The sequence below is a fragment of the Boleophthalmus pectinirostris genome, unplaced genomic scaffold, assembly GCF_026225935.1.
Source record: "Boleophthalmus pectinirostris isolate CB_2022bp ecotype Guang Dong unplaced genomic scaffold, ASM2622593v1 HiC_scaffold_17, whole genome shotgun sequence".
Taxonomy (NCBI): Eukaryota; Metazoa; Chordata; class Actinopteri; order Gobiiformes; family Gobiidae; genus Boleophthalmus; species Boleophthalmus pectinirostris.
The window spans coordinates 11,008,470-11,022,768 of record NW_026571115.1 but is presented as its reverse complement, the minus strand read 5'-3'; the positions used below and the strand labels follow the sequence as shown (position 1 = coordinate 11,022,768).

Here is a 14,299-nt window from a genome sequence, read left to right as displayed (position 1 = left end):
AATACTTTTTTAAAAACTAGTCAATAGTCATCTGCTGCGCTCTGCACAGACTGTGTGCACTTTAAAAATCATCTTTTTGGTTTGAAAAAACAACTTTATATATAAAAAATGCCACATTGCGTAAAAAGTAAATCCAAATCTTCAGTCTCTCCGGGTTCAGTCCCAGTTTGGGGCAGGTCAGGGGCAGGACCGGGGCAGGACCGGGGCAGGACAGGGGCAGGACAGGGGCAGGACAGGGGCAGGACAGGGGCAGGTATAAATGGGGCTGGCAGGGCTTGACATTAACTCTTTAAGCACACGATCTACCATTGGCCCACGGAGTTGGCTTGTATCCAGGGCCCAAAATCTCCCACTGTACTTCTGCTACTGTTGCTAGTCTCTTTTTCAAAAAGGTTTCCACAAACTGCCTCTGTTTTGGTTATGGTCAAAGTAGAAAAAAGGCCATATAAAAGTACATAAAAGTTGTATTATTACCTCCGCCAAGAAGGTTATGTTTTTGCCGGCGTTTGTCTGTTTGTTTGTCTGTTTGTTTGTCTGTTGTTTGTTGTTTGTTTGTTTGTTTGTTTGTTTGTTTGTTTGTTTGTCTGTTAGCAACATAACTCAAAAAGTTATGGACCGATTTTGATGAAATTTTCAGGATTTCTTGGAAATGTGAAAAGGAAGAACTGATTTCATTTTGGGGGTGATCCGGAAGAAATCCTGGATTCTGGATCACTTTGAAATTTTAGTTAACATTGTGGTAAATGGGGCCAAAAATTTTGTTTCTCAATATCTCGGTTAATTATTGACCAAACCCCATGAAATTTGACTCAGGGATGGACAATGGGATCCTCTTTCATATTCCAAAGGCTGATCCGGATCTGATCCAGAAGACTGATTTTATCGCAATTTATATAAAAAATGGGGGTAGTCCTTGGCGGAGGTCTGCGCTCTCTGAGTGCTTTTCTAGTTTTCTATGCATCATTCAATTTTATTCTATTGACAATTTTATTAGAATTTGGCTAGATAACAAGTAGAGGTGAGTCACTTTTTCTCTATTTGATGCAGAAATATTTGTCCCACACTTTTTCAGCTGGATTTAAGCAAACACAGTGAAGTTTAAATGTGTAGAAGAAGCAGTTACTTTAATTTCCTCTCAGTATCAAATTTAAAATCTTACATGAATCACGATCGAACTGAAATGGAGACCTGGCTCTGAGAAAACCGAGATACCTTTTTATTCACCATATTGTCTAGCATTATTGTCAAGCCCTACAGGGTGCAGTAGAAGGAGGGAGGGGGTATTTCTGTTGCTACTCTTCTTGCTGCTCGTTCAGCTCCATGTCTGACACCAGGATGTTTTTCTCCATCTGTTCTGTGGAGCTGGAGTTGGTGCGGCTGTAGCGCGCCCCCTCGTAGGACCCCCGCGCGCCCACTGTCCTGCGCCGGTACAGGTAAATCACGCTGACGATGAGGATCACCAGGACCAGGCCCGTAACCATGACGACCATCAGGGTGGGCAGGTGCTCAGAGTCCACTAAGGAGGAGACAATACGCAGTAGAAAGGAGGGTTAAGTTTGGAAATAAACGCCTTGAAAAGTTTATTAAAGGGAAAGGTGAATATGAAATGTTTAAACTTACATGTAACAGCTGATGTTTCTATAACTGGAAATAAAGACAAGAAGAAAAGATATATTGGTTTTAAGTGTAACTGTGGGGAAGCACTTTAAAGGTCCTATATTACATGAAATTGACTCTTGCCAGCTTTAAGTCTTGTTATAATATTGTTACCTACTCAAAAACATACCTTGAGTTGTGTTTTGTTTGAGTAACCCTTTATTATTGGTCTACATCTCCAAAACTCAAAATGATCTGTTCCACCTTGAGATGTCATGAAGTGGTAGTTTTCAAGTTAACAGCTACATTTTACCTTTAGTTCAGTGGAGATTGGCAACTTTAAGGTAATTTAGCCTATTTTAGAAGTATCCCATAAAAGATGCCATCTGGAAAATAAACAGTTTGATTGGTGACACAACTCCCTTGACTCTGTTTCCATGCTGGAAAACAAGAAAACAATATTCCATTGTCTATTTTCTTGCGCTTCCGATTGTGTGAATGTGTGTCCGAACTTGTTCGGTTGTGTACGGTACACAACTGAACAAGTTCGTCCCATGGCGGAAACACCAACAGCGCGTTATCTAACACTTTCACTGAACCAGTTTACACCAAAGTGTGGCTCCTAGTAGACGGTTCCTTCTCATGTGGGAAGTCGTGTGACGTCACATTCCCATTCCCTATTACAGGGATGAAATCATCAAAATCTAGTGAAGGTGTATGGAGTTAAAAAAAAAAAAAAAAGTAGAGCACTTTCTGTATTACCACATAACATCCAAAGGTGGAACTCAGGCTAAATATGCAGAGTTTGTGTGTTAAACATGTGATGAGGAAACAATATTATAACATAGATCAGAAAATAGCGTAACTTTAAAAACACATTATTTGCTTTGAATCAAACTAAAATAATTAACAACAAAAAACTTATATAATACATACAGTTTTTTCTGAGAATTTCATAATATAATGAGTAAAGTTCTGCTCACTCCTCGGCCGTTTGCAGATGACCCCATGTGTTCGGTTCCGGCAGGAGCCTGGTTTCCACAGTCCAGTGTTGCTCTGGATCCAGAAGCACGAGTTTGGAGACAAAACAGAGAAAGCCTGAGCCTCCCAGTTTGAGAAAGTTATCTCTGCTTCATCTTCACTCCACACCAGACCACGACCTGCAGGAGAAATATGCTGTATTAGCCCACAGATACTAACCGTCTATCTGGTCTATGCAATTACAATTTTCTGTCAGTAAAATTCTGAGGTTTGGAGAAAAAAAAAGTTCATGAGGACTAATTTAGAGCTCAGTACTTGTGTTCTAGAAACCTGCAACTTAAAAATGTTAAATAACTAAGTTTAATTATCTTAGTCAAAGTAATACAACTATACAACTACTACTACTACTACTACTACTACTACTACTACTACTACTACTACTACACCTCCTACTACTACTACACCTCCTACTACTACTACACCTCCTACTACTACTACACCTCCTATTACACCTACTACTACTACACCTACTACTACACCTATTACTACTCCTACTACACCTACACCTACTACTACACCTACAACTACACCTACTACTACTACTACTACTACACCTACTCCTACTACTCCACCTACTACACCTACTACTACTACACCTATTACTACTCCTACTGCTCCTACTCCTACTACTACTACGATAAAACAACATCAGTGACTTCTATGAAAATTCAATTACTATTATACCAACAAAGTGTAAAATGTAGCAGCATTTTTGATTCATTGTGATAGTTATGAGTAGTATTAATATTTGCAGAGCCAAACGTTGGTGTAGAAAGAGGCACAAAAAAAGAAAAAAAAGAAAGAAAGAGGGAGGGAGCATGTGGGTGAATTCCTGACCTTTGACGCTGATCCCGAGCCAGGCCCCGTGTGCCTGCTCCGCGTAGCTCTGGATGTGCTCCCAAATAAACTCGTTCTCAGTCTCATCCAAGATGGAGAGAAGCTCCGCCCCCACTACAGAGGAGAAAGAGAAGAGACGGGCACAGTGGAGAGAGAGAGAGAGAGAGAGAGAGAAATGGGCAAAGAGGAGAGAGAGACGGGCACAGAGGCAAAACACGTTAACACTTAAGTTCTATGAGTACATTATTTAAAAGTATACTTCCTTATTTACTTAAAAATAATAATAATAAAAAAGCTAATAACATGACAAAGAAAAACAAGAGCTCATGAAGTAGTTTCTTTTAGTAATAGTTTTACACATTGAACTCATGATGAATAAAACCTAAAATACTCCTAATACAAGTAAGATTTAATAAATTTAATAAAGAAATAAAACTAAACCAGAGAAGGTAATTGAGTATTTAATGTTAATGGTGGTTAAATTAAAAGTGCTTGTGACTCTCCTCAACTGCTGGATGCATTTTGTTATTATGTTAAAAATGTGTTGTAAATATCTGTATATATGTATACAGTGATATTACCGTTCTTGCAGTCGGAGCGTGCGTTATGCTGTAGTCTCAGGTGTTGCAGGTTAAAGGCATAACAGTTGTTTCTAAAGGGGACCCAGGCCCATTCTCCCACAGAGTGAGGACACTCCCCCGGGTACACCCACTGGTGCCCCACAGGGTCCTCTGAAAGGACAAAAATACACATCACACTCTAATCTATAACTTTCAAATTTCAAGGACACAACTAGACATTTATCATAAGTACAATGCAGACTCATATGCATAAAGAAACTATGTTGCCATGTTCGTACCTCCAATTTGGCATAAAGCAGCACCAAGTTTGGCATCACACTGCGTCATCACCCACTCGCCGGTGGTAGTCATGTGACCACAGCCAGCGCTCTGACTGGGCTCTCCCTCCTTCCAGTTTGAATACAACCCCTCCTCTTCACCAAGCCATGTAAAAGTTCTGCCCTAAAAATGACAAAACAATGTATGATTTTACGCTGCTGTTTTGTTATTGTGTGTTGTGTATTGTTGAAAATAAACTGTATAACATTACAAAAACTTCTACTCTAGAACTATAAAAGGTTTGAAACGGGCCAATATAAACAAATGAGATGATCCAAGTGAATATTTGGTTAATTTGCAAATGTTACCGAGCTGTTGTTGACAGTATAACAGATGGGTTTACAAATGGATGGACAGCTCCAAGAAGTGATATTTCCTTCCATCAAAACTGTTTAATGCTCTACTGTGAAGCATTTCAGGAAAGCAATATCTCCATGGAGACGAGCAAAAACAACTCCACAGAGACAAACAGAACCAGAGATGTTACAAATGTGCACCTTTAACACGGTCAGAAGATTGTCACACTAATACTCTTACTCCATGTGGAAACGATGGCCCAATAGTTTGAGTGTTTATCTCTTATCCTAACAGAGGCAGCATTGTGTCATTGGGCAAGACACATATCAAAGAGTTATTTCACTTTTTTCCTTTGCTACATAATTCCATATATCTTAATTCAAATATCTGGCATCTTCTGTATGCATACAAAATGTAGAAAGTAATAAAAATAAGGAAAGAAAACACTGAATGAGATGGTTTGTCCAAACTTTTGACTGGAAATGTAGAATATGCCTTTTTGTCTATTTTCCTTTTGTGTTATTGTCATATATTTATGTTCTTGTGATATTGGTTACTGATACTTTCTAGCTGATGCCATCAACATTCCCTGAAGGTGCTATGTTTGAGACTTTGTTACACTTTAATCTGAGCTTTAGTTTAACACAGTTTGATTAGAAAGAACTGACTTGGTAAAAATTACAACAGGAGCTGATTTGTGCTGTTAAGCAGGTCCCTCTCAGTTAGTCACTCTCAAAAATCAAACACCTAAACAGGACCATGAACACTCGTCTTGATCACAGGCTCCTAAAAATGTGTTGTTTTAATCCATTTTGTATTATTTTGTATTGATCTTAAAACTGTTTTGTCAGTGTTTACTAATGTGTGTATTGTGGCACCATGGGAACACAAAAATCCACTCACTCCATAGTTGTAGAGTCCCATCCAGGCAGGTCGGCGCAGGTTGTTGATGAGGAGGGTGAGGTAGGCCTGCTCGTACGGGGTCTTTATCGTGGCGAGAGTCCCGTTCAGAGACTCACACAGATGCAGAGCTCCGGTCCAGTCCAGCTTCTTCTCCACCACGCGATAGGACAGACCCCCGAGGTCCACGGGCTTCAGCAGAGAAGGGATGAGGGGAGGGGCTGGGGGCAGGCCGGGGTCTACGAGGGGGCAGAGGGTTTGTAAGTATAGGCTACACAAATATATAAACTTTATTTGTTCCAGAATGGGGAAATTCCAATATTACGACGCAAAGTCCAAGTACAACAGGAAAATGGAAATATGCGATCAAAAATCAAGATAAACAACTATTAAAATTGACTTGAATGTAATAGTTCTTTATCTTGGTTTTTAGTTTGTATTAAAGAGTATAAGATCTGTAGTTTAACAAAGGTATTCAACAGTTTCTGATTCCTGATTGTGAATTCTGAGTAGAGTGACTTAAAGGTGCATTATGCAACTTTTTGTTTGGGAGTCCGTCACCTGCTTGTTTCTATGGATGTCATTGCTCTGAAATGTTCCACAGTATGACATTAAACAGCTCTACCTTACAGTTATTACATTGCAGGTGGTTTTACTGCTCAAAAATACCTAGAAAAACAGGCATTCTGACTGTGAGTGGGGTCGCCTCTCCACAGATCTGACATGTAACTTGGTCTGGCTTGGTCTCAATGAAGAGAAAACGTGTAATACCATACTGTGAAACATTCCAGACAAAGCAAAAACATCTCCAAGTATTTGATGGATGATCCACCAGAAAAGTTACACAATGCACCTTTAAGAATAAAACACATACATTTCAACATTCTGGCAAAATTACATGCACAGGTTTAGGCTTGTTTATAGCAATTTATTAAAAGCTTCCTATTATAAGCAAAAGTAAACTTGTCATTCATCCCTAAAATATGTTATGAGATAAGAAATGCTGCTTTTCTGTAAAGGACATGAACATGCCTGATAATATTGTACCACACCTTGTTTCCTCTGACAGATGTATCCATTGCTCTCCATCTCACAGGCCCGAGACGCCCACATCCCAGTGTTCCTTTGAGGGTTACCATGACGCATCACCACACAGTTACCCTGGAAATGAGATAAATAAATAAAACATAATTAGACCATTCTCTCCAAAGCGGTTTGTAACTTCTTTGTTTTCTTCTCTCAAATAGAAAACACTCTGTTCCACCGTGTGATGTCATGTGGTAATACAGTACAAGGAGGTGCTCCACTGTGTTTTTAAACTCCATACACCTTCACTAGAATCATTTGGATGAGTTCAGATTTGGAATTGACAATCTCTACTGAATTAGAAGTAAAAGGGAGCTGTTAACTTGAAAACCATAATTTCAAACTCTTAGTTCATAACATTTACAAAAAAGACCTCCAAATTTGACCTCCAAATCTGAAATTATTCCAAGTAAATTCTCCTTGACTGGAAAACAATGCTCTAAATGCTAATGAGTTCAAATTTTCAAACAGACTAATTCCCGTACCGGAGTCCTGTTGTGGTGTGGTCCGCTGTTGTCCAGGGGCTCTCCGGGTGCCCAGTTGGTGAAGCTGAGTAGACCCGGCTGTGCCCACTGGAAATGCCCTTTAGAGTCTGAGGTCAGGCCCAGCCACAGGTCAATGCTGGTGTTAAACAGGAGAGTGGTGACGAAGGCTGAGGGGAGAAAACAATAAAATGAAAATAGAGCTTTTGTAATGTCATATTCACTGTGGTGGAGTACAGTCAGTATAAAAGATACAAGCGGTTTATCATCTAAATTATATAAATTAATAATTTCATATGCACAAAGAAGAAAATACGCTTCTACAAATAGAGATGGACCGATCAAGCTGTTTCAGTTCAAATACTAGAGCTTTAAGTATAAGTAATGCAATGAGACAAACTGATCCAAATGTGTTATAGAGCTGTTATTTATCTCTACAAAACTACAAAAACAACTTTATATACATTTTCTGATTTTCTGTACCAACTATATTCTGTATTGGCTGACTCAATATTTGTAAGTCAATACTCAATCCAGCAAATTTGGGTTGGTGCCTCCCTAGTCGCAAGTTTGGCAAGCAAATTTTCTCATTTTCCAGTGGAGTCTATATGTGCATGTAAATGAATTAAAGTTGAACAGTTACTCTAAAGATTCTCATTATTTAAAACATTACCTTGTTCTAAATGGTTCGACACCACCGCCAGAACACCACCGTTTGCTTCACATTTCAGTTTGGCTCCTGACCATGTGATCTTGTTCACCTGGTCAAACACTCGGAAGCACTATAAAACAGGAAATACGAGTTTGTAACCTCGGCCGCATCCAATATCTGTTCAAATGACACCTTGATTTAACTCGATTCAACTCGATTCCTCAGCTGTCAATCAAGATTACTGAGATGAATGTGCCAATTGGAAATAAACCGCCCTGAAAAGAAACTGGACGCCACCCTAACTTTGATTCATAGCAATGTTATAAAATGGTAGTTCTAACCTTATGGCGATAGGCGGTCCACCCGTCGACACATCCAGACTGAGGGAGGGGTGAGGTGGGGGTGGGGGGAATCGTCCCGGTGACGTTGACTCTTTTGCAGATATAAGGCAGGTCTGAGTGGCACTTCTGATCTGACCAGTCACCTGTAATGCCAACATTTTATATTCAAATAATTTCATTTGATTTTCATTGACTTAAAAATAAAGACAGAACTACTCCATTTATTCACTGTGATAAGTTTGACAGAACACAGTGATCTCTTTTGTGATTTATCAGTACTGTGGCAAAACTAACTTCGCTCAACTACATGGAAGAAAAATGAGTACAGCTATTTTAACTTTAACATGAAAAAATTGAGTTAAAAACAGTTAAGTTAGTTTATACCTTTGCTGGCAGAGAGGTGCACACATTTGCGGTCTCGGCTGAGGGGGTGTGGCCTGCCCAGAGCCCAGGACATGTAGTTGAGCACAGAGAAGTCAGACCATCGAAATCTGCCGTCATTTTCATAAGTGTGAAGACCAAGCCACCAGTTGTCCCCTTCTACCTTCTCCATCTGAAAGTAACAGAACCATGTTAAAGGATCCGTACCAGGCTTTAGTTTGGATTTCAGCGATCCGTTTTCATGACATGGGGCGGTAGTAGCTCAGTTGGTAAAGCATTTGTCAACTGACCCGAAGGCTGGCAGTTTGAATCCCGCTCTCGACATTAAAAAAAAAACAAACTTCAATGGTTGATCGGACAGATCCACTAACTCACAGGTTGGTGGTGTGATTCTAGCTCCCACAGTGCTTTCGTTGTGTCCTTGGGTAAGAAACTTAACCCTCCATGCCCCTAGTTTCTGCATACACTGGTGTATGAATGTGCATGTGAATGGGTGAGTGGTTCCTTGTTGTAAAGAGAATAAACTTTAAAAATGTGACAATTTACAATAATAATTTTAATATTTAGGTCATTATAAACCAAAATATTTATCTAGAACAACATAAAGATGGAAGATTTCTGTTAGTGTCCATGAAGATTTTATTATTTTGCCTTGAATATTCCAGTGTATGGCATTAAACAAATTATCTCTCCATATAGGCAAGAAGGAGACACCACTAGGCCAATTTTACAGGTCATATCTGTGAAGTGACCTTGCTCACAAAGGAGTATATTAACATCGATATCGGGACAGAAAAAGTTGGATCACTGAATCCCTATTTAATAACACATGCAGCTAATTTTTTTTAATACAATGGTTTTGATTTGCCTACATTATCAAGCAAAAACTGACCAGTGTAAGCCATGGACAGAGTGTGAATAGTAAAGGGGCAAGTGAACCAACCTTTGTCTCTACATGTCAGTGTGTTAGCCCTTAAACCAAGCCCATAGGCGCCGTGTCAAACCTGATTGTTGTCTAGCTGTGACTCTAGTGCTAGGACCATTACCCGACAGCATTTTAGCATAGAAAGGTTGTGTGTGTTCGTGCCGAGCCTGGTGCAGACCGCAGCATCACTAATGACCTTTAGCTGCAGGTTGAAGCTTGTTTGGTATGTCTGAGTTTGCCCTGATCACTACCAAGGCCCTGACAACACACTGGCAATCAAATTTGACAAATGAAGACTCCTTATCTCATGGTTAGACCTGGTTTTAGCTCTGGTTTAAGGACACAACAGTAGTATGCATTGAGAGTAGCAGGACTTGAACTGTCAACCTAATAGCTATATTCAATTACAAGTGTTTTTATTGCAAAAATAAACCCATCCATTTTTACACTGACAACTGCTTCATGCCTCCGTGGGAATATATGAGTTTCTATTAGTCACTAGACTCAAGAACTTCCTGTATTACAACAATATCTGCATTTTAACTAACTGTATTAATGGTCCTATATTACACCAAATGGACTCTTGTGAGCTTTAAGCCATGTTAGAATGTTGTTACCTTTTATTATTAGTCTTTCTACATCTCCAAAAGCTCCATCTTGTGATGTAATGAAGGTTTCAGTTTTTGTTTAGTAGAAATTGGCAATTCCAGGGCTCAGATTATCCAAATGATTCGAGCAAAGGTGTAGAGAGTTTAAAACATGTGCAGGATTTACAGGATTAAACATGTGTGAATGAAACAAAACACAACTCCAGGTACGTTTTTGATGAGGAAACATAAATGGCACGATATAAACCCTTTAAATATTATAGAACTATATAATTTTGTGATGTAATTTGAAACTCAATAAAACAGGAGCTAAATAGTATATAAATGCTGCATAACCTTGCGTAATGTACTGGCCAGGAAAGCCTCTTCGTCGGCTGAGTGGACAGAGGCCAGTGATGAGTCAAACCAAGTGCAAATCCTCTGAGCCTGGTCCCATGTGGTGCGATGGTCGAAAAACTTATACTCGGCCTCCTGGAAGCCAATCCACTCTGGTGAACTGGCCCCTGGAAAATCGGAGGAGAGAGGAGGTAGATCGAAAACAGATAGAGTTACATCATAAAACCCCGAAAGATATTTATATAAACAAAGAGTTCAAAAATGAAACAACAGACCTTCTGGTGACTCTGGTTCTTTCTCTACACTTCCTAAAGCACAAAGGAGAGATGTGAGGATAAGGCAGAGATAAAGGAGTGTTTCATATCAAGATGAGCGTATTACTGGTAGGATACTAGCTTCTATTCATGGGTTTCTGAATGATGAAAAATTAAGACAGTTGAATAGTTGTGAGTAAGAGATAATATGGCTGAGTTCACACATGCGCACAAAAAATAGACTAGACAGGACTAGACCAAACACTAGTCTAAATAGGGAATGAAACACAACCTGGACAAGACAGGAACTAAAAAAACATCCAATTATCCTTGCTTTGTCCCAGTTTAATTTAAATTTAGAAATTTAGAAATGTGTTGTTTTGTCCTGTTTTTTGTTTTGTTTTTTTTGTCCTACCAAAAAAACAAAACCAAAACTGAGTTGGTACTAGACCAAATCAAAACCATGTTCAAGACGGAAAGGAATAGTCTTGAACATGATTTTGATTTGGTCTAGTACCAACTCAGTTTTGGTATCATTCTTGGTTTTTGTTTTTTTTGGTAGACTCCAAGACTACACATAACCAGTTCAGACACCTAACATTAAGATTAAATCCACCACAACACTTGTTGTTTAGTCCAGCTGTGACAGTCAGTTTACATTTGGTGTTTTACTGATTTAGAAATATTGTAGTTTTAACACAAATATAAGTCTTTCAATGTGATAAACAGGTGTCCTAAAATAGTGAGTACCTCTGGGGATCTTGCATATCCAGTCCAGCTCAGAGTCGCAGTGCATGGCAAGCCACGTCATTGTGCCCAGACTGGCCGCAGCGCATGGGCGAATGTTGTAGTACCGCCCAAAGTTCTGGTATGTCACCTGGAGACAGTCATATACAAGTTAGTGTATTATGTTATTTTACATATGGCATTATTTCTTCTATAAATTCACTCACAGCCAGCCCGTCACTCCACTTCCAGCTGCCGTTGTCCATTGGGTTTCTCCGGTTCAGTCCGATCCAAAACCACCTGTGCTCCTCATCCTCAGAGTCTCTGTAATAAATATCATGCTTGTTATGGTGGATTTGAGTAGATTTTATGATGATAAAGGTGGGATATAATATGTGGAGAATTCTTTTATTAGGTCCCAAGTGAGATTTACGGACTACAGTAGCTCAGATAGTAGAGTTGCAGTCTTATAACTGAAAGAATGGAGGTTTGGTTCCAGCTTTAATCAACGCTTACTGTTGTTGGGTCCACCGGCAAGACACTTCACCCCTCTTGCAAAATGTGGTTACAGTATGAACATGGTTTGTGAATGATTAGAAATGAGTCAATGTTAAGGATTGTTGAGAGTCCAGTAAGAAAATGCTATATCGATTGAGGGTAGAGCTGGGAAAAATCCTCACCCAAACGCTTCATTGAGGACCTGCATGACAAACTGCTCCTCCTCTGCACTGCTGATGCTCAGGAGGTTTGCTCCATGTGTGCGACAGAAGAGATGAGCCTGGAGCCAGCTCAGCCTCTGCTCCATCTGAGACGAGTGGAACACCTGGAGACAAGGCAAGCATCAGAACCACTTACATTTATTCATACCCATTGAGAAATACTTGTACTTTGTTGTCTATGTTCTCGACCTTTTTCCCTCAGCCACTTGAATACCTTGGTGACCCTAACATCTTTCTACCTGAGAAGTTACTGCCTTGTAAGGAAAAATACGAATATTTTCTGATTAATAGATGTGTGGATACTAATTAGAAAATACTTGTACAGATAAAATGAGATAAAACACAATCTAGTTTGGCCCTCTTTTTGAAGATCCCTGGGGACACCCTGCGAATTCCCAGGTTGGTTGCAGAATTGCGCTATATTCATTTAATTTATTTGTTTGGTTTATTTGAATAGAGACAGGAACACTGAAGAGTCTGATGGATGAATATATATAATGTGGAGGTTTTAAAATCACTTTTTAAAAATAATTCTTTTTCAACAACTAAGGCCTGGCTCCTGCAACAGCAGCAATGCCAACATGTGTACATTTTGTGTGTGAAAGAGAAAAAGAAAGGGAGGGCAGGAGAGAAAAGGGAATGAGAAAGAATGAAATTTTGTTATTTGATTCTCTTGACACATTCATTGTATTTATTGCTTTTTCAACCAATAATCCCATTGCTTTTAAAAGCCCTTATGGGACTGGTGTTGTGAATTAGTCTCGGCTATAAACTCTGATACCTGGATCATATTACTGAATTATTAATCTATGTTTGTATATATGTCTGTGTTCAAAGAAACAAGAAATAAATACATCATTTATTTATTCACACCTTAGGACAGCTCAATGAATTTAACTAGAAACAGATAGACTATAGTCCTTTCTGGGGTGTTAGTTATGCAGTTATTCTTTTTCATGTATTTATTCACACCTTAGGGTAGATAGTCCTTTCTGTAAACAGCTAGGGTGTGTTATTTGTGTAGTTATCTTCTCCCTTCAGACACATCCTTCAGCCAGCCGCTTCTCAAAGCTGTCCCAGAATTTAAGAAGTACTTGGATGAAACATATTCACTCTAAAAACTTTTGGCCAGTTGACAAAATTCAGTCTAGTCTCAGAAAATGTTTAATTTATGCAGACTTAAAACCCCCCAAACTGCCTCATCCGACTATTTTGTTTTGGTTTCATTTCTAACATTAACGGAATAGGTTAAACATCAAACAGCCGGTCTATGCCAGCAGCTACATTTGGGACAGGCCTTTGATGTGGTTCAGTCTCATTCACATGACATCGGATTCCAGACAGTTTTATGGGCTGGGATATTTAAACAGTAATTTCTATGTCTTTTAAAGTTTGTGTTAAATATAGCATGCACCAATGGTTGTAATATGACAATCTACCGCGTCTTAGAAAAGCCCAAAATCTTCCTTTCCTTTCCTCATCAAAAATATACCCAGAGATGTGTTTTGTTTCATTCACGCATGTTTGAGTCATTCTTTATTATCAATCTGTCTACATTGCCAAAGCTGAAAATGCTCTATTCCCCCTTGTGATGTCATGTAGTGGTAGTTTTCAAGTTAACTGATACTTTTTACCTTTAGTTCAATAGAGATGGGCAATTTCAGGTCTGAAATCATTCAAATTAGTCTAGTGAAGGTATATGGACACATTGGAGCACTTTCTGTATTAACTAAGTGAAAAGAAACTGGACGCCAGAGTGTTTTCTGTCTGACTGAAGAACTGAAACAAAACACAACTCTAGGTATGTTTGTGATGAGGAAGTAACAGAAAATATGGACCCTTTAAAATCACAATATGACACCAGATGGTTATATTGCATAAGAAATTACTCTCCATAAAATAGTATCTTTACAAATTTAAAGGTTATAACAAAATATGCATGCTATCATATTATTCTTCTTAAAGGTGCACAATGCCACATTTCTGGTAGAGACGCCCCACACCTTCCGTGGAGATCCTTTGCAAGGAATGTTCCGCAGTATGCCATGAAATGTACATAATTTGCATTTATCTAATGACATGTTATTTAAAACCACACTGTGTAAGATTTAAGATTTAAGGTGTTTTATTGCAAGAAAGAAAACTTTAAAAACTTGTATTTTTTGCATGCTTGCCTCTCCACAAAATTTCCACACAATGGCATAAAACTCATCCATCTC

At 39.0% G+C, this 14,299-nt stretch overlaps 1 protein-coding gene across 1 annotated transcript in view; it reads right to left on the bottom strand.

Moving 5' to 3' along the window:
• Nucleotides 1-588: 588 nt before the first annotated feature.
• The window catches only part of mrc2 (mannose receptor, C type 2), a 63,927-nt gene continuing 50,216 nt past the window's right edge, over nt 589-14,299 (bottom strand). The window contains exons 13-29 of the mRNA XM_055152888.1: nt 12,042-12,184; nt 11,589-11,685; nt 11,386-11,512; nt 10,657-10,689; nt 10,382-10,548; nt 8,516-8,684; nt 8,132-8,274; nt 7,812-7,920; nt 7,142-7,308; nt 6,623-6,731; nt 5,574-5,809; nt 4,334-4,496; nt 4,056-4,205; nt 3,475-3,588; nt 2,580-2,756; nt 1,621-1,644; nt 589-1,516 (exon numbers count right to left, since the gene is read on the bottom strand). Of these exons, the coding sequence (XP_055008863.1) occupies nt 1,293-1,516; nt 1,621-1,644; nt 2,580-2,756; nt 3,475-3,588; nt 4,056-4,205; nt 4,334-4,496; nt 5,574-5,809; nt 6,623-6,731; nt 7,142-7,308; nt 7,812-7,920; nt 8,132-8,274; nt 8,516-8,684; nt 10,382-10,548; nt 10,657-10,689; nt 11,386-11,512; nt 11,589-11,685; nt 12,042-12,184 (2,352 nt within the window). The 3' untranslated portion in view covers nt 589-1,292. The remainder of the gene's footprint in view (nt 1,517-1,620; nt 1,645-2,579; nt 2,757-3,474; nt 3,589-4,055; nt 4,206-4,333; nt 4,497-5,573; nt 5,810-6,622; nt 6,732-7,141; nt 7,309-7,811; nt 7,921-8,131; nt 8,275-8,515; nt 8,685-10,381; nt 10,549-10,656; nt 10,690-11,385; nt 11,513-11,588; nt 11,686-12,041; nt 12,185-14,299) is intronic.